Source organism: Paroedura picta, chromosome 4 (assembly GCF_049243985.1).
Source record: "Paroedura picta isolate Pp20150507F chromosome 4, Ppicta_v3.0, whole genome shotgun sequence".
Taxonomy (NCBI): Eukaryota; Metazoa; Chordata; class Lepidosauria; order Squamata; family Gekkonidae; genus Paroedura; species Paroedura picta.
The window spans coordinates 67,977,406-67,997,750 of NC_135372.1; the positions used below are offsets into that span (position 1 = coordinate 67,977,406).

The 20,345-nt window shown below is 41.7% G+C and overlaps 1 protein-coding gene across 1 annotated transcript in view; it reads right to left on the minus strand.

Moving 5' to 3' along the window:
- Positions 1-797: 797 nt before the first annotated feature.
- Positions 798-20,345, minus strand: part of AK5 (adenylate kinase 5) — a 130,793-nt gene continuing 111,245 nt past the window's right edge. The window contains exons 11-14 of the mRNA XM_077333291.1: positions 15,377-15,540; positions 14,003-14,119; positions 5,778-5,969; positions 798-2,104 (exon numbers count right to left, since the gene is read on the minus strand). Of these exons, the coding sequence (XP_077189406.1) occupies positions 1,994-2,104; positions 5,778-5,969; positions 14,003-14,119; positions 15,377-15,540 (584 nt within the window). The 3' untranslated portion in view covers positions 798-1,993. The remainder of the gene's footprint in view (positions 2,105-5,777; positions 5,970-14,002; positions 14,120-15,376; positions 15,541-20,345) is intronic.

Below are 20,345 nucleotides of genomic sequence, written 5' to 3' on the forward strand. Positions count from 1 at the left end.
GACATATTTCCTTCTTATCTTGTACAAATCTTTTTTTATCCTTCTTATCTTGTACAAATCTTTTTTATCTTTTTCCTTTCTGTATCTTTTTAGTGTGACTGGCATTATGCGTTATTTAATAAATTATTTCCTTCCCTAGGTTTTCCCCTCAAATTTAACCCAAACAAATGAAAATGTTATAAATTAGGCTTGTTATTCCTGTCTGATTCTGGAATTTGTTAAATGTTTTCATTATGCTGTGTGTTTATTTACTGCTCACACTATAAGTGTCTACTGATAACTCCTATTTCATAGTATCTGAGATGCGCTTGCACACAAAAACGTATACCTTGGATAAACTTTGTTGGTCTTAAAAGTGCCACTGGACTCCAAGTGTTATCTTACTAAATGTTTGACATTAGGTTTTATAAAGACTGGCTGCAGATACTTAGAAAAATACCTGCAAATCTCATGTGTTAATGATATGAGACTGATAGAAAGCATTGGGCCATCTTGGCAAACCTTTTTCCAAACCTTTAATTAGGGAAAAGATTATAGAACAGTTCATGTGTTTAAAACCACTTCATCATAACTGGTTTATTCATGACATTTTGTTAGATTGAAATAGGGTGTTGTTTGCAGAAACTGTGGCAGGGAAGCATTCACAAATGCAGAGAAAATTTCATAGTGTTTTCAGTAGCTAGTGAACTGCTTACTGTTCAAGTTTCAAGCAAGCTGAAAAAAAATTAAAAGCTTGATTTTTTTATTGTGCTTAAGATGATATTAAATGTATGGAATAAAAATAACTAGCCCCTGAGTATTTGTACATATGTTTTATTTTGTATTACATTTTCATTACAAGAAAAGTAACCTGAAAAATACAAATCTTCCTTATGTGCTCATAGATACTGTTGACAAAGATCATTCATGCAAACTGCAATGGTAAATAGTCCTGGAGGAAAACAGTCACTTTCTAAGAACACAAATATGCTTTGAATGCTGATGCACACACAAAGCCCTCAATATTTTAGTTGGCTTGATGCAAGTAAAATGATTTCATGTGTGTTTGCTCAAAAGGAATGGAACTGTAGATTGTTAAATACATGCATCTAAATTAAACGATGTCACACTTTTAACTTAATATTAGGCATTAGGCAATGAGAAATAACTGCTTAAGATGTAAAATTGAGATTTACAATTGTCTTGTTTACTTGTCAAACATATAATAACCAACATACAAATAGATTACATTCCTCCCTTTAGATATGTGGCTGTCATATATTTAGCATGTTTTAAACACTCAAATAGGATCATAATTAGCATGTGTTTACACAGCGAAATTTGAGGCTGGAGGTTTTACAAGGAAATAAATATTTCTATCCCACATGGTATTCCAAATACCATACATGCGTAAAACATTTTGACCCCGTTTGGCAGCAACAGCAACAGATACTGGTATCATGTGTGGTGCTAATTGCTTCATATTCAATTTGATTGTTATGTAACATATTTATTGTGCTTTTCTAAGAATCACTGAACTTTCACTGCTTTTTGTTAATGATTGTGCTGTAACAACAGGCATGTTCCACCAATAAGATAGATTGGCCGAAAACAAATGTTTTTTCAAACGTTATGAATAAAGAGCAAGCTTAAAGAGCTTCAAAATTGAATTATTTGTTTGCAGGAACAATTGCAGGAGTAGTCAATTCTGCTGATGAGGAGCTGTCTTAGGAGCTCAATGCTGGCTGTGTAATATGTCTGATGATATTAAAGAACAAGATGCAGTTCATACAAATCAGAGCTGCTGGTTTTACCCAGTGAAAAGTACAAAGTGTATTATAGCATACAACACGTGCGCAGTTACTGTACTGTACAAAATAATTCTCCTCCCCCCTGAACGCTGACAACATGCACTGATTCCAGATATCTTCCAAGTCAGCAGCGGTTGCTTCGCACAGCATTTTCCAAGGACCATCGTGCTGAGTGTGTGTTTGTGTGAGAAAGAGAACTGCAGTTACTGTGTGTTAAATGAAAGAGATGATGCTGTTTCTTCCTGTTTCAGAAAAATATTGACTGAGGAACATACTTCAAGGAATACCTCTTCTGGTCCCCCTTCTGCATTTATCTATTGAAAAGAAAAAAAAGCTAAAGTCAGAAATTTAAACAGGGAAACCGTTCTGATAACATAATTTGCCAAATTATGTATGGCTACCATGTTACAGGCTGAAATCAAATTGCATGTTCTCTAGATGTGTAGGAAAATAAAAGGGGATAGTGCAGACTGTAAATTTATCCCGATCCCTGACTTCAGTTCTGAAAATGCTCATCGGAAACATCTGTAAAATTCCAGGGTGAGAAAACTAACTGTAATGCTGGCAGATTTACAATTGTCTTGTTTACTTGTTAACAGCCTGCCTGCAACCAGAAGCATGTTCTGCCTATATGCCAGCTGTTGGTGACTGTACTCTATAAAGCTACATGCACCATACACTTTTCTGAAGGGTTTTGATTTGCTATATAGATCCCGAAGCCTGTCTCTGAAGATAGTTTACACTTTAAGTGCTGCTGATGGAGTTCTTCCAATAAATGTCTTCCTAATTACAGTGAGATTCCCCCCCCCCTAGATTTCATTCCTAATTGCAGTGAGTCTCCCACCCCCCATCTTTGATCTTGGCTCTACTTTTGATAAAACAAGTTAAGTGGTGGTGTATTAAACATCAGTATGAAAACTATGGGGTAATTTTATCTGTGTGTGACATATTGATCAGAAACCTTTTCACTTTTTCCTGCTGAATACGTTGAAGTATGAAATATTGGACTTTTGTTGAACTGAAAAGGTCTTGCAATATGAGAGTTTGATTTTCATGTTTTTGGCTTTCTGAGTAGCTTGTTCATAAATAAACCCTTTTTAGTTGTGATAAAAGCAAAACTGTCCTAGTTTCCTAGCCTGCTTGTTTGAAATGCAGTGATTATATGTCCTATACAGATTGAAAAACATCATGCTATAGCTGTTATTTAAATTCTCCAGTCTTTGAGTTTCATATATATAGGTTCATTCAAAGGTTAGAATTTTTCTGGTGGTTATTTTTGACTACATAGTCTGCAAAATGAGTACTGTTTGTGTCTTCTTCCATTGGTTAGTGTTTTTAGTTAAATGGAATAAAGTCAACTGAGTATGTTAAGAATTTGAACAATATTTGGAAGGGAAAATGAAGCCCCTTTAAGACATGCTAAAATGGGAACTGATTTAAATCGTACTTTTAGAAGGCACAAAAACTGCATCTAGATAATTGCACGTATTATGGGCCAAGATACAAAGAACAACAACACACACAGTGGGATTTTCTAGCCACTTTTCCATAGTACTCCCCTGTCCCCATGCTTCTCCCCAAAGCTGCTCCTGAGGATTAGGTAACTCTTTATTGTGGTCTGTGTCTGTGCAGAGGGAGACACAACATTTGGCAGCTTCTCCATGTCTACAGAAGTACTTTGTACAGAGGATGCCATGTCCAAGGGCTTCATGCTACTTTTACTTTTTTATTTTCTTACTAGAAATAAAGCCCATTTGTAAAAATGGGCAAGGGAATAGAGGGTCGGGGAGGGCGGCCGGCGGCACGAGGGAAGGGTGGATAGAGGGCGGTGGGTGGGGACAGGTCGGTCCGGTGGCGGGCAGGTGCGCACGTACGGGCACTTGGTGTTTGCGGGGGGATCCATACCTGCTGTGGCGGCGCGGCGACTCCTGCGACTTGGTGGGGGTGTGGCGCGGGCGACGGAGAGGGGGGAAACGCATGCGCGGCAGGGCACGCATGTGTGGGGGAGGGGGGTGGGGCAGTACTGGGGCAGGGGGCTGGGCAGGGGAATCAGGTATGCGCGAGAATCCACGCATGCCTGGCTCAGTCTAGGGCCATGGCTGGGGCCGCGCAGGCTGCACGGCCTAGCTGCAGCGCCGGAGGTATGTCTGGGAAGGGGAGGTGGAGAAGGAAAAGGTAAGGAGGCACGGTGTGAGCGGCGATCAGCGATTAGGGGGGAAAGGGAGGGTTGGGGTGAGGGTGGGAAGGGCGAGGACAGTCGCAGAGCGGGATGGACAATGTGTCAGTCGGTGTCTGGCGGCATGGCGGGGAAGGGTCTGAGGGGCGAGGGGGGTTGATTGTTCGATGCGTGGGTGGGAGTGTGTGTGTGTGTGTGTGTGTGTGTATGTTTGTGTAGTGGACGGAGCAGTGGCGATGTGGGAAGGGGCCTTGGGGGCAAGGGAGAGTAGTCCCATAGGGCTGTGTGTGTGTGTGTGTGTGTGTATAGTATAGGAAGCGGCAGTGTGGCGGGAAGGGGTCTGTGGGGCGAGGGAGGTAGTAGGGATTGTCCTGGAGCATTTGTGGGGGGCAGGAAAGGAGCAGGGATGCCGCGTCTTTGACGCGATGTCCCTGCTCCTTTCTCTAGGGTGAGGGCCGCCATGAGGCAAGGCAGCCATGAGGACTCGCCTTTCCCTAGGGCGAGGCCGCCATGAGGACTCACAGTGTTGTAAGGTTGCTTGTCCTTCGTCGCGGGGAGTCCTCTGGCAGCCAGGCGAGGCCGGGCCAAGGCGAGGCTGGGCCCCATTGGTGGCTTGGCCCTGGATGGACATTCGGAGGGCCCAATCAGGAGCCGCTTTGCAGCTCCTGATTGGGCCCTCCGAGTTTTTATCCTGGATGGGTCCCGCCCTAACTCCTCCCCAGGAGACCTTACTCTTTTATTTAATCCGCTCCGCAGGAGCGGATTAAAGATTTTTTATTTATGCCCTATCTTTTTCCCAGTGGGGATCTAAAGTGGCTTACATTGTTCTCCCTTCTTCCATTTTATCCTGACAACAACCCTGTGAGGTACGTTAGTCTGAGTGCATGGGACTGCCCCAAAATCACTCAGCACACTTTCTTGCGCCAGACACACACTTTCTGCACTAGAAAAGCAAAATAATGGGAAACAGACCTTAGTTATTAGACTATTTTGGTCTGTCAAAACTAGAAAGAACCATTCTCCCAAGGATTCTCACCCACACTGATAGAATATTTCACCTCTGACTATCTGCTGTTTCAAATGGAATTTCAGCAGCATAAGGGAATTGTATCTACACATTATACTCAACAGTATCTGAGGAAATATCCACACATCACATAGGCTTCAGATGCATCCAGATGTCACAGTACAAATGTCTGCATGTTCCCCTCTTGTCCCATGCTCTCTTGTGCACCAAGCTTGACTAAAAGCATTTGGTTTCATCAAGGTCCAATTTGCTATGCTGTCTAAAAGAAGGTTCTTAGCAAACTAGTTGATTTACTTGCAGTTTATCACAGTTGCAACATAGTAAACTCCCAGGTTACAGTCCAGGTTTGTGGGGAGTACCTGAGCTCCAGATTGCTAAATTTCCTGCACAGAATGTTGACAAGTTGAACTTAGATCAGATCAGGAATTCATCAAGCTCTGTGTAAGAGAGCTGCAGAGAGGCGGGAGGGGAAACATAGGGCCAAGGTAATAAACTGTGTTCATTCCCACCCACACCTCATTGCACCATTTGTCAGAACATCTAAATGCAACCACTGGGGTCACAAGGCTGCTGCTTGTATGTTCTGACTAGTTGGTTTCAATCATGGTTTAGAGGTTGAGAATAAGTATCTTGCAGGCTTATCTTTGAGGTTTTGCCAACACCCATAATAGCCATAAAATTGGCAATAAAATTAGCACAGTAATTTTGTTATAACAGCTATAAAAAAAACCCTTTACGTGAATAGGATGAAAAAATAGTGGTCCAACATGACAGCACAATTTACCTTAAACACTGGAATTTTGTTTTCGTAATACGTAATCACAGGCTCAGATGTCTGGTAGTAATTTTCAATTCGCTGCTTAATGACTTCAGCATTGTCTTTGAGGCACTGGTTGCTTTGACTTTGTTCCAGCAGACGACTGCTCATTGTCTTAGAGGAACAGTCCATGCAGAGCACCAAGGATGGCACTGCAATCTGAATAAATGCAAGAAAAACATAGCTCAAGGGTTTTTCATGGGTTTCCCCCAACTTTGAGTGCTTCTTGTCAAATATAAGAACTCCCCAGAGGGTGCACCTGGCCCTACCATTTCTTAGTTCATAATGTGCCGTTGGGCAAATAAGAATGCTACAGTACGACTGATAAGCAGCAGAGTGTAGCATACTCATGTAAAGGATGACCGTTAGACTAAATTACAAAATTGAACCCCTTGTGTAATGACACAGGTGTTCTGAAGGCATCCTCATTTCAGTTCCTTCTTTTCCTGTGTTTTGGCATGGTTCACCCAGAAAAACTAGTCTCAGTGATATAAAGAAAAGTAACAGAAGGTTTAGGTGTTTGCTATTTCACCAGGATGTACCATCCCTGCTCAAGTGTTCACTCTGAGCTAGGAACAAGTCATCAATCCCCACCAAGATTCCTTGACCCTGAATTCATGCAGGAAATGCGAGTTTTCCTCAGTATCATTTTGTGTTGAGAATATAAGTAGTTTCGTCACAATCATACTGTTAAACTAGAGAGCTTGAGTTCAAGAATATAAGAAGAGCTCTGCTGTATCAGACCAATAGTCCATCATCCAGTCTCAAACAGTAGTCAACCAGTATCTCTGAGGCCTTCCCCTGATGCTTCTTTCTGTCTTTGGGATTCAGAGACTTAGTGAATTTGAATATGAAAGTTGCCTTCAGTCTCCACTGTTAGTAGCCATTGATAGATTTATCCTCCAAGCTTTTTATTCTTGTAGCCAACACTACATCTTCTGGCAGTGAATTCCACATTTTAATTACTTTGTGCAAAGTAGTATTTCCTTTTGTACATCCTGAACCTACTCCCCATCAGTTTCATTGGATGCCCTTGATTCTAGTATATGGTTTTTAATTTGAATCCAGATGTTTACAACAGGTTTACAACACTGGCAGTGCTTCTGTAAAAGAGAGGACTCCAATGAACATGAGAGGGGTGAGTGATTAATATATTATCTAGTTCTTGGCCGACAGTAGCTACAGGAAGCAAATCACATTATGTTGAAAAGTCAGTAGCTTTTGTAGCTCATTTCAAGGTAATGGTTCCTGCCTGTAATTCCCCAAATGGTCTAGGTCTGAGATAATTGCAAGACTCCATTTCTATATGAACCTCTCCTACAGAGGTACTGTTCTATATTCTAGCATCAGAGGCAAACCTGGAAGCCACACAAAATTGTATCAAGGTTATTTATTATATTCTGGCACCATAGGTAAGTATGTATATGATGCAGTAGTTTACTGTAGACTTGGGTGTGTCTGTGTGATTCAGCCATGCTTTTGTGTGCATGGATCCTGCAGGAGAGCCAGCTTGGTGTAATGGTTAGAGCAGTGGCTTCTAATCTGGAGAGCTGGGTTTGATTCCCGGCTCCTCCATATGCAGCCAGCTGGGTGACATTGGCCTAGTCACAGAACAGTCCTAAAAGAGCTCTCAGCCCCACCTAACTCACAGTGTGCCTGTTGTGGGGAGAGGAAGGGAAGGTGATTGTAAGTTGCTTTGAGATTCCTTTGGTAGTGAAAAGTGGGGCATAAAACTCAATGCTTGTTATCTTAAAAGATACTTCTATAAGATAGCTACATGCCAACATCAAATTAAGTGTCCAAAATCCTACTGATTCCCCCCCCCCCTTTTAGCAGGGAAGGGATGTTTGGGAACATCTCTGCCAGAAATATAGCTAAACCAAGGTTTTATTTCCATTTCTTTTTAAAGGTATTAAAACCTGAGTGAGGCTAGGATAGAGATATAACATTTCTGGAAATTTTGAAGCCATGGGAAAAAAACTACATTTCCACCCCTCTGAAGGGGGGGGGGCGCTGAACACGTGAGAAATTGAAATCCTGTATATACCCGTGTATAAACCGAGCTTTTTAGCACAGTATTTACACTGAAAAAGTCTTCCTCAGCTTATATGTGGGTATATATGGTAATTGAAATAACAGCCTGCTTCCAGCCAGCCAATCGTTACATTACTTTTGCAAACCTCTTGCAAGCTGCAGCTTGCTATGGCTGCTTGTAGGTCAGCAACAGTTTGACTGAGGGACTGATCTTTTTTTTTCCTTTTGTCTTCACTTCTTCCAAAGTATTCTTTTGGTTTCTGTGGGTGGGGTGGGGTGGGGTGGGTTTTGGGGATGCTTTGGAATTTACTATTTCTCCTAGTGTTTATTTCTTCTTTTTTCTGAGGGGCTGCATTGTTTGCCTTTTCTTGGGCTTGTGTTTCTTTTAAAAGTTGATTTTTACAGTTCTTTCTTTCAGTGTTGAGTTTTACAATTCTGTATTTCAGTGTTTTGTTCTGGGGGGGGGACTGCAGTTGTAGTTAGAGTTGTCCATTCTCCCCGTTTGGTAGCTATTGTACTTGTAGTAGGTTGGCAACTTTGGGTACTGTTGTTCTGCTCTGGTTTGCTGGTCCTCTTTTGCACTTACAGAGCTAGTTTACTGTTTTTCTTTGAAATAAATGTTCAAAAACATTTGACCTACTGGTGCCTCAATGAATGTAAATGTACCAGTAGCTGCTGTATTTCCCACCCTTGGCTTATATGAGAGTCAATAAGTTTGCCCAGATTTTGTGGTAAAATTAGGTGCCTCAGCTCATATGCGGGTCGACTTATATGCGAGTATATATGGTATATGCAATATTCACTGTTCTATTAAGCCTAAACTAATTTTACTGCTTTAACAACATAAAATGCATCATTTACAACTTATTTAAAATATAAAATTGCAACATTTGACATATTTATGGGATTCTAAAGCTATAAATGCCTTTATTGCAAATATATACAATACTAGGGGCAAAGCCTGTTGTATCCAAGAATACAATGGGCGCTAGAGCTTGGCAGTGGGAAGAGGAAGGGGAGGAGTTATCCAGTCTGTAAGGGCATGGGGTTGAATGTGTGTGTTGTGTGGGAGGTTGTGATGACATGGTGGTAAATGAGGGCATGGGTGTGGAGATATGGGTGTCAAGAACCTGTGGTGTGGAATGTTCATTGAATGTGGGAGAGGACTGACCTTTGGGAATTTTGGCATAGTGATTACAGATGAGCTTTCCAGAGCCATGTCCTCAGATACAGTATTTGCTGGCGTATAAGACTACTTTTCCACCCTGAAAAACATGCCTCCAAGTGGGGGGGGGGTCATCTTATACGCTGGGTGCACTTCAGTTGGGATAGACATAGCTGCCCATAGGAGCCCATAGTACTTTAATGTAATGTAACAAACTATATTTTGAGTGGAAATGTTGGGGGGTCTTATACACCCAGTCGTCTTATACGCCGGCAAATACGGTATGTGAAGGGAAAACTGGAGACTCTTCTTAGGGGAAGATTACATGGCAACCAGTTCCTCCCAGTTCTGCATCATTTCCCTTCTTGTGTGAATTAGGCCACATTCACCGAAATGCCCCTCTGCCCTAATACACATGGGGTAGTCACAGTACACAGGTGTCCACCCTGTTCCTTCTATCTCCCATGTTTTCACTGTTGGTAAAATGTTATGTGCCCACATGCTTCTTTCATGGTTGCTCCTTAGAAGAACGGATTTTGTACCATATTGCTTACTACCCAAAGGAGTCTCAAAGTGGTTTACAAACACCTTTTCCATTAGTCTCTCCACAATAGTCAACCTGTGAGATATGTGGGGTTGTGAGAGATCTGAGAGAACTGGGAATGGGCTGCAGTGACTCAGCAGGCCTCAGTTGTCTCAAAGCATTTTCCAATTGTCTTCCCTTTCTCTCCCCATAGCAGACTCCACATGAGGGAGGTGGGGTAGTGAGCCTCACAGGGAAGCTGGCAACCCTAAGAGGAAGACTCTCTGTGCACAGCAGTCTTGACCTTAGTAAGGTTTTTTATACTGTTCTTTTTTATTTGCCAGGCCAATAAGTCATTTCAGTTATTATGTGTCTCCAGACATTTACTTGTTCTCTATTTACAGTTTCAGGCTGTAAATATTTATTTAGATCTTCCTACACTTTCCAGACTCACAGGACTGACGCTGGTCTGCCTGTCTACGCCCCAGAATACAAACAGCTGCTGGTAAGGGCTGGCCATAACCCATAGGACTGGAGGGACACTCCTGCACCACTCCCTACCAACTGCAGGCAAAAATGGCTAATTTGAAGGCTAAGGCATTGTATGATTTTGAAGTCCCACCTCCAAACCTCCAGGAATATTTCCAACCCAGGGGTAGCCAACCTACAGGTGTGGCCTGGAGAGCTCCTGGAATTACCTGCAGAGTATAAAGCTCCTGGAATTACCTGCAGAGTATAAAGATCAGCTCCCCAGGCAGAAAGGGCTACTTTGGACAGGGTTGTGATAGAGAAGAAACATTTAAGGCTTCCCACACAGGTTGTTGTTGAATTGAAAGACTTGAGGCCTACTGCACAGGGTTGTTGTGCAGATGAAACAGGAGACAAAAGAGCCAGTTTCCTCTGCAGAATAACGCTGTGCAGTGGCCTCAAATCTGCAGAGAGTTGCAAAGAAGAAAGACACATGGCTTGGCTGTGTCTAACCTCTGGGCAGTGTCTAACCTCACTATTTTAAGTGAGAAGGGGCTTTTCTGTGGCCTCCCTGTCAGGCAACTGTTTGGCAGAAGGGGAAAGTCCCCCCCCCCTCAAAAGGAAGGCCCTCAGGCTCCCCTGCGTTGCTCTTGGAAAGGGCTCCTTTCCTCATTCAGGGCCCTGTCAGAGGTTCCTTCGCAGCAGACCTGGAGGGGAGGAGGGGGAGCACTCTGCAGCCTCCTGCCAGCTCTGTCAGGGTTCTGAGGCAATTTACAGTTGGACATGACAGGACAGCCTTGGGGCAAAAAGGGCTGGCGCAGCCTGTCCAAGCCTCATCCCCCTTGGCAGCCCTGCTGACCTCCTCTCCCTGTGGTGGTCAGGAGCAGACTGGCAGCCAGACTGGGCTGGGTGAATGGAATTTTGGTCTGTCCTGGTGAGGGGCCAATAGGAAGGCGCTTTGCGCGCCTCCCCATTGGCTGCTTGGCTCTGGATGGACTCTTGGAGGGCCCAATCAGGAGCCGCTTTGAGTTTTTATCCTGGACAGGGCCTGCCCTAACTCCTCCCCAGGTGGCCTTACCCTTTTATTTAATACCGCAGGAGTGGTTAAAAATACCTGCAAGCTGATGCGCCCTGTGCTTTCTAAACACATGTACCTTAACTTTTGCTATCTAGTTAGGGAGAGGTGGAGGATATCTTGAGGAGGTGGAGGATAAGGCAGGAACAACTTTCTTCCACCTTCCTTTCTCCAGAGTGGGAGTCACCCTCCAGTTTCTTTTTTGCCTCATCAGGGAAAGCAGCTTCAGAGTAGGGGTTGACTTTGTTAAATTTCTTTTCATCCTTATTCCTTTTTTTGCCTCCTAAATTCTTTCTCTAAACAGTGCATCTTTAGTCCCTCAGTCTACTGGATCCTTACAATTCTCCTACCTCTCCCCCCACGCCTGGTTCCTTAAGAGGGCAGGATTAATTTTAGCATTGCTACAAGGAGGAGAGTCAAAAGGTGTCAAACACACATACACTCAAGTGCCAGTGGATCCAGGACTAGCCCAAGATGAAGTTAGCATGTGTTTCTGTTTCCTGTTCATTTAAATTTTATGTTTGTAAGTTTGGCCCTGTTGGGGAGACAAGCAGAACAGGAAACAAAATAATAAAATAATAGGAGTTGGTTCCTATATGCCACTTTACCTGAAGAAATCTCAAAGTGGCTTACAATTGCTTTCCCTTTCCTCTCCCCACAACAGACACCCTGCGAGGTAGGTGAGGCTGACAGAGCCCTGATATTACTGCTCAATCAGAACAGCTTTATCAGTGCTATGGCGAGCCCATGGTCACCCAGTTGGCTTCATGTGGGGGAGCGGGGAATCAAACCCGGCTCGCCAAGTCCACATTCCTATCCACTACACCAAGCTGGCTCTAAATCTAATTCTACATTTGGGTTATAGTTATTGGATGAAGAAGTCATATGGGTGCAACTTTTTAGCAGATTTACTACAGGACAAAATGTGAACATTGGTTCTGAATTAGACTTAAAAGTAAGTCAGATATAAGTACTACTAATTGACACTATTTTTCTTGGCACTGCAGATGCAGGAATGACCCTTGCCCCTGCAAACATTAAACTTCTGAATCAGCATTAAGGAAATCCCTCATTAAACAATGTAGCATTGCACAAAAAAAGATGGTAATTCACTGCATACACAGGGAGGCACCAGTGTACCAAAAATTAGGCTTTAACACATTGAGCTCACTGTCATTATTTCTTTGCTTTGATTGACACCCCACTCTAATCTCCCAAATGGCCTGTCATTGTGTAAGCTGAAAACGTGTTAAATCGTTGCAACATTTTAAAATTTAGTTGCGTCATAACGGAGAGAGGGAAATTAGCAAGATATATAATGGGTGTTGCAGTGGTATGCACAAGCAATTTCAGTTTGGGAGCAAATTCAATTAAGGTACACTCATATGTCACGAATTTACAGCGCGTCTCTTTGTTATAACTCCCCAACCCCCGTACAATATGGAGATTATACTGACTGGCCTACCAGCTTTACAAGATAATATGTGCAAAACATTTGTAACACTACAAAAATAGAGTCCAATAGCATCTTTAAGACCAACAAAGATTTATTCAAAGTGTGAGCTTTTGAGTGCAAGCACTCTTCCTCAGACTAAATGAACAACCATCATAACTGTAGAGATATTGTAGCACTGAAAGTGCTATGTAAATACTAAGTATCAGATATCTGCTTTCATAGGGAGGCAAGCAACAGTTTCCCAAGCAGCTACCAGAGTTTCCTAAGCAGTACCTTGGGGAATATATAAAACTTTTGAGCCAAGTGGACACTTGCCTGGCATGTCCTTGAAAAAAGACCAGATATAATATGCAAATTAAATATTTTAATTAGCAATTCAGAAGTATAACCTGAAAGTCTGTGTTTGTCAGTCAACTGGGGATATGCTAAATATTAAAATACAAATATTATCCTTCATGTGCACATTTAAAAATTTTAAAACATCCATATTAGTCTCACAGTATTGCACAAATCCAGAACATATTGACACATGGGTAAATGACCAGATACAAAAAACTAAATGTGTTTCAACCTCTCTTGGGGTCTGATATTGAAATTTAAATAATGTAGTAATAGGGACTATAAGGTGGTAAAAAATATAAAGGAAGAGGCTCCCACACTTATAAAATTAGTCCAAATATATCTCTCTTGGAGCCCCCATGAAAAAATTTATTCTCCAAAATTCCACCCTTGCTATAGGCCTCTCTCAGCCTGAGGACATTCCCATGTTTCTTGTAGAATGTAATTACTACATTACGCAGGCACATTTAAATATCAGACCACTGAGGAAGACCCCAAGAGAAGTTGAAATGCATCTGGGTTTTTTTGTATGAGGTCATTTATCCTTGTGTCAATATATTCTGGATTTGTTCAATACTGTGAGACTAATGTTGATGTTTTTTTATTTTAAATATGAACATAATTTTTTTTAATTTTAATATTTAGCATATTCTTCTGCTGCTTAACATCTACAGTTCCTGACTTGTATATAAAGGTGGGATTCTTTTGTTCCCTCTATGTTTTTCACAGTTAACTGGGGATGGCATTTTTTTTTCTGGCAGGATTCCTGTGTGGTTTACAACTGAATAACAAGTACATGTTTTGGGTATGAAATCATTTGCATTATCTATTCTGTATCATTCATCCAGCAATGCACTACTTTCCAATAATTGCATTATTTATACATACACCACCCTGGATACCTTTGTGTTGAGAAAAAGATCTGTAGTATTAAACGATATTAAAAATTCTGCAAGTAAAGCCTTTTCCATCCAGGCACCTGCATGCTGAGAAGAACTAATTTAACAGATGAAATTCTACCAGTCATGCAGATGTTAAAGACAGAGAAGCCCAGTCAGGAAAAAAAAAAGAGTTGTCAACTCTGCTATCAAGCAGAGTTGCAATTGGAATTTTTAATTATGACAAAGCTCACCTGGTTCTCAAACTCTTCTGCTTGCTTGATTTCCAGGGGATAACCATCAATCAGGAAACCCTTCGTGTCTCCTAAATTGGCATCCATAGCTTCTTTCAGGAGTTCCATAACAATATCCTTAATTGAAGAAAATAAATAATGTTGTTCTGAAAGTTAAGTTGCTTTATTGAGTGACCTGGATTCCATTCCCTCATATCATCCTGCCCTGAACAGCTGCTCAAGTCATAACTGTTTCCATCATTACCTATAATTGACTGCTCCCCAACTATTACCTGCTGCTTCTAATCCCAAACCTCTGTACAGGTGGGGAAATGTTTAACAGTGATACATGCAAGACCAGTCTATTGACTTTTTAAATTATCTACTTTGTACGGTCAAAGCTAGATTTACCACTAGGCTAAAGAGGATACAAACTATTTATTTATTATATTTATATACCACCCTCCCATGAGGATCAGGGCAGTTTACTTGTTTACTAAGGGTTACTTTTTGCAGAATAATTATTGGAAGAGTCCTCTAAAATAACTTGTATGTTAGAACAAAACAAAGCAAAACCTATATAGTACTGGGAAGACGAGAAGAAGAAAAATCAATCTGCAACACTGAAGCTAATAACTTAGAGCTCTAACAAAGCTATAGCAGCCAAGGGCTGAGAAGCAGAGACAAGTAGAGACAATTAATGTAAGTAATGACAGTTGAGGGGAGGGGGACCAGTTTAGAGGAATACAGATTTCCTTGTATACTATCTGAACTACAGCAGGGTTTGCTGTGGTTACTTGAAACATATAATTTATGAAAAAGTGTTTGTTTAGATGCGACAGGAAGGAGGTTTGTTTTTTACATGTACCGTTTATAAACTCTTCTCTGTCATGTCAATTGTTACAGTGACCTCATTCTTGTTCTTGTACACTGAACAACATTCTTGTTCTCTTTTTAAAAGCTGCTCTTTCTATCAACTTTACCTCATGTATCAGCTGTTAGCCATTGGTTTAGAAGTTATCATCACTAAACCACATTTTATCCCAGAACATTTTGCTGTGGATATCCCTGAAGGAGTAGGAAAGTGGAAAGGTGACAAAACTGGGGTGGAGCCTGTGGCAGAGTTTTTTTAAAGGAGTAGGACTCAACATTACCAGCAACATAAAGATTAACAACATACATGTGTACAGCTTTGGTGTTTTTTAAAGGAATCATTGGTTCCTACTGTATACTTTTCTGGGATATGCTGTCGAGATAAGACTTGTTCAGGTTGTCTTTGATAACCCCTTTCAAAAAGCTGAATTTTTTCTCTACCCCAAATCTTCTCTGCTTCTTTCTTTCTTCCTTTTTAACAAACAGCTACACTAAGGGACCATCTTCCTCTTGGAAGCTTACCCCTGGTATGACTTCACCGCTTCCCATTATATCATTTATAGTTTTACTTCTTTCTGACAATGATGACATCTCATGCCGGAAGAGGTTTTCTGTGGACAGGTGAGTGAATCCATATTTTTGTGCTAATTTCTTGCACTGGGTCCCTTTGCCAGATCCGGGTCCACCTTTAGACATAAAGAAAAGTCTTTAAATATGATGGAGCCAAGCTGACCAACTTAAACATTAAAGTATTGATCATGGTAAACAAAAGGGGAGAATTGAATGTTCCTGGATTTTCCAAACATTTTATTAGCACAATTATTCTAATCATATGAACTAATTTTTATAAATTCAGTGACCCATTATGCAGAACTGATAAATAACTTGCTTTTTTATTGAAAGATTATTGCAATGTTTTTCTTTTCAGGAGGCAAGAGGTGGGGAATATTAAGGGCTGCATATGAGGTTAAGTGTTGGGAAATGCTAGGAATGATGTGCCAGAAGGTTCTGATATAGAGGTTAAAAATGATAGGTTGAACCCAAAGGATCCCTTCCTCATGCAAAAAATCATTGCCATTCACAGAAGGACTTGTTTATACCTTGCACTAGAGAAACAAAAAAATGATATAGCACCATGGGAACTTTATTTCATGCACTTGTGTACTATTTTTGTTCTATTTGTGGTTTGTGGGAGCCAGCCCTCTGACTTCAACTAATGATTACACTATGATGAAAACTTAAGAATTTAGTGGGCAGGAAGAAAAAAGTGCAGGGTAATTGCCACAGGCTAGTTAGCGGATGAGGTGCTTTCATAAGCCTTCCCTTCATGCATGCTTAATAAAGTGCACTTGCTTGTCACATGTAAAAATGGCCACCATATGACCAATTTTGTAAATTAATGGGTGCTTTCAGGCTGTTGAGGTTTTTCAGAATAGTAATGTATGCATGCCTTATAAGGTTAGAAACAATCACACAAAAAATCTGAAATGCCTCTTCAATATCTTGCTTTTATATGAATTTAACAGAATTCACCTTCACCATGGCAGCCCTATCCTTATGGTGCTTATAACATCCTATTTAGGTAGGTAATGAAGAACCTAGGGTTGGGCGCTTTGGTGCCAAAAGCGGCTGGTCACTCCCGACACAGCCAGCACCGTGCAGCGGGGGGGAGGGGAGATGTGGGCATTGGAGCGCCAGCAGGCACACAACGCAGGCGCCCCATCTCCAATGAAACAGCTCTTTAACACTAAGCAAAACTGGTGGCAAGAAGAGAGGTTTCCTGGAATAGATCCATTCTTCCACCGGAAGAGACATTTATCTAAAAGGTATTCTGAGAATTTTTTTTTTGCATAGGCCAACTTTGCATGGCTCTAGCAAAAGAAAGCTTTTTGCATATTTTCTGGTGACAACATGCAAACTCCCACCCTACTGTTCATCTCCCAATCAATCATGGCCACAGAGACTATATGTAGTGGTCAAGTACAATTGTTAATGCTGCCCATTACTGTCTTAGAGAGATGTATTATAGCAGAAAACCAATAATTTTAAGTAGCCAAATAAGTAATGGAGACTAGCAGGAAAAGGACAGCTAATTGCTACCCAGTGCCTGACTTTATAGAAAGGCTGGGTGCCTTTTTGTTACAAAAACCGCAGAGCTAGATAATCAAGAAGCAATATCTAATGGAAGGATATTTTTGTTCCTTCTGCCGCAGTAATAACTTGCAACTTAGTTATTCAAAATACCTTGCCACTGAATGATAAAATAAGTACTAAAACTCAGTTACAGCACTGGAATTCGGGTGTTCCCCCGACCCCCAATATCTCAAAGTAAATGTATAATTTTTGCTATTGTATATATCCTTTATCTTTTCAAGAAGGAGCACAAGTGGAAAGTAAAAAAGGATGTGAAATAAGTTCTATATTCCAAACTCACAGTTAAACATTTTAATCCAATTAGCTCGTATTTATCCTACTATTAGGGTTGGCAGCTCTGGGTTGGGAAATAACTGGAAACTTTGGGGGTGGAGGTAGAAGTGAGTTGGATTTGAAGCCGGCTGGCTTAATTCACTCTGATGTGACAGTAAGGGATAGGCAGACATTTAGTTTTTTGCCAGCCTATAGTATCTTTTTTCTGTCCCTTTTCTTTGGATTGGAGAACTGATATTCTAAGATGTCTTATAAACATTACAATTAAAAGCAAAGAACATTAGTAACAGCAAATAAGCTCCCAAACTAACAGAGCTGGTGAAATCACACCAGTGCATGTGATAATTAGTTCTTGGACTTTTGGCAGAAATATCTGCCTGCACTTCTAGGACCCATTATGCACGGGGGGAATAACGCACATTCGGGGTGGAATGGCGGTGACTAAAATCACCGATAACGCACGGTGCCGGCTGCAACTGGCTGCAGCTTCGGTGCATGCTGCCGAAAAAGCCGCGTTAGCGAAACGCAGAAGAAAGCGCAGCTTCCAGGTGACCTGGGCGCAACCAGAAGCGGCGCCCGATCACCGCGTGCATAATCGGTTACTCTGGGTTTTGCCGCCGTTGTGCCCCGTCCCGTGCATAAGCGGTGTGCGTCGCATCTTCCCTGTCCACGTTTTCCATGTGACCCGAAATCGCTGGTTCGGCGGCCGTGCATAATGGGCCTAGGTGATGTCACCTGACCAGAAGCTCTGATTATATTGTGTGTCCCCCACATCTTTTGATGAAACAGTGTTCCTGTGGTGGAATCTATTAGGACTTCTACATGAAAAATAGTTTACAATGAAGTTGGGTGACTTTTCCCTTACTGACCATGAAACCGTGTTAATTCCATGTCCTGGACTGCTTATGTTTCCAATATTGATCTCTTGAGTAGGTTGTCCACAAAATGGATGGTTTCTTCAGGTCTAGCACTGTAAACTGTTAGTTTGCTGACACAAGGCCAAATTGGTAATGCTTATTTCTACAGCAGAATCTAAGAGATCTGTGATGTAACACGGGAACATAAAAATAAGCTTCCGCCAGGCCTATGAATAGCAAAAATTCCTCAGGCTATAGATACTCTGCTACTGTTGTTTATGTTCTACCTTGATCCTTCTGCTCTTCATGAACCTGCTCACTGGCTTGACGCCCAGGATAACTACCCAATCCAATGGGAACTGTGAGGAAAATCAGGTAAATCCCAGAGAATCTTTGGTGTAAAGGAATTGTCTTTTTGCTATAAGAGATGGTTGATTGCATCAATTTTGCATTGTCAATTCTCTCCATTGGCAAAAATAGGAGACATGAGAGATCTGGGTAAATTTTGGGAGAGCCTTTCACTACACTCTCCTCCTCAGTTTCCTTTCCAAAACATTCTGGGAGGGAAAGCGTAAGATTTGATGTTGCACTGATTGGAAAGGTAACACTTTGAGACAACCCTCCTCCCCCCAAAATATATATCTGAACTTGGCTTTTCCAGAAACTAGTTTGAAACTTAGACCATGATAACAAGCTTAGCTTCCAGTGCAAATAGCATGTGGGGTCCGGAGATAACCTGGGCCAAGATATTCCACTTCCTTTTATTGTCGACCCTGGAAGTCCCATGATCATTCTGAAGCTGGTTACCAAGGTTGAGATTTCTAGTTTTATTTTCTGATGAGTTAAACCTGCCACAAATGGACAGACAGCTGGACATTATTATACATATATGGTAACAGCCAACCAAGTGATTTGTTTTCTTATAATATTTGGATCAGGGTCATAGGGGAGGGGGCAGATGGAATCTTTATCTGGGGTGGCTCTTAGTAGCCCTGATTGCAGCAGGGGATGGAGGAGGCCAGGTCCTGCAGCATTCGAAAGACTATCGATTTTTATTCTAATATAACTTCAATCAGCTCAAACTGACTTCCTCAGAGGCATGAGGTAGATCTCGGTTGGTACATGCTTACATGCAAACACATAGTAGAGGGTGGATTTCTGAACAACAGAGTCTAAAAGTCATAAGGTGAGATGTAATCAAGAAAAGTACAGTGATTGTTCACAATGGCAGAATTTGATAATTACAGTCCCCCTACTTTTGCTAAGCAGTTTAATATTTTTAATAGCTGTAGACTCCCCCAGCCTCATGTTTCTTGATGAATTCTAATTCAATATTTCGAATTCTAATTTAATGTTGGAGCCTTCTTTTGAATTTTTTTTGTTGAGTAATGATGACTTTTAGGGTATTAGTACAGTGTCCTGGGAGACTGCTTCCAATGGTTTCTAAATAATGGCATTTTTTCATTATTCTTATATTTGATGTCTCAAACAGCAAAAGGGCATAGGTTACATATATTGTGCTTCAGAATCAGCCTCTGATGATATTAACTCTTGTAACAGTATTATGTTACAAGAGTGGATATGCAGAGACAGTTGGTAACTGATTTTGTTATCAGGATTTTTGTGTATATTGAGTGACCCCCAATTACTGGCAAAATGATACTTTATAATTCAAATCCTGTGCCTGTGTCCTGCATCTTTAAAAAATATGGGGGTTGGTGAGAAAGAGGTAGCTCCTCTGTGCCTTCTGTATCCAGCCTGGCCCTTGGGATATGTGGAGGAAGGTGCAGGAAGGAGGCAGCCCCCCCCCTGTGGCCTTCCCATCTGGCCTTTGGAAGATGTAGAGTTGGATGGGAAGGTAGGGACAGTGGGGACCTGTGTAGACACTGTTGTTTGAGGGTGAGGGTTGGAGGGTCAGTGCATCTTCAAAGCAGCTGTTTTCTCCAGGAGAACAGATGCATTCATTACCTCCTCCCTCCCCTCCCCTTCCCTTCTTTCTTTCTCTTTCTCTCTCTTCCATCCTGTCATTCTCTCTTTCATCTTCCAGGCCCCCACCTAGAATTTGGCAACCCAGCTGGCTGAATATGAAGGATGAGTCAAGAATCAAACCCAGCTCTTGAGATTAGACCATGCCACCACACTGGATCTAATTATCAAGCAGGGTATCATGGCCCCAGAGGGTGCCTCTGCACCACTGCCTGAGCTCA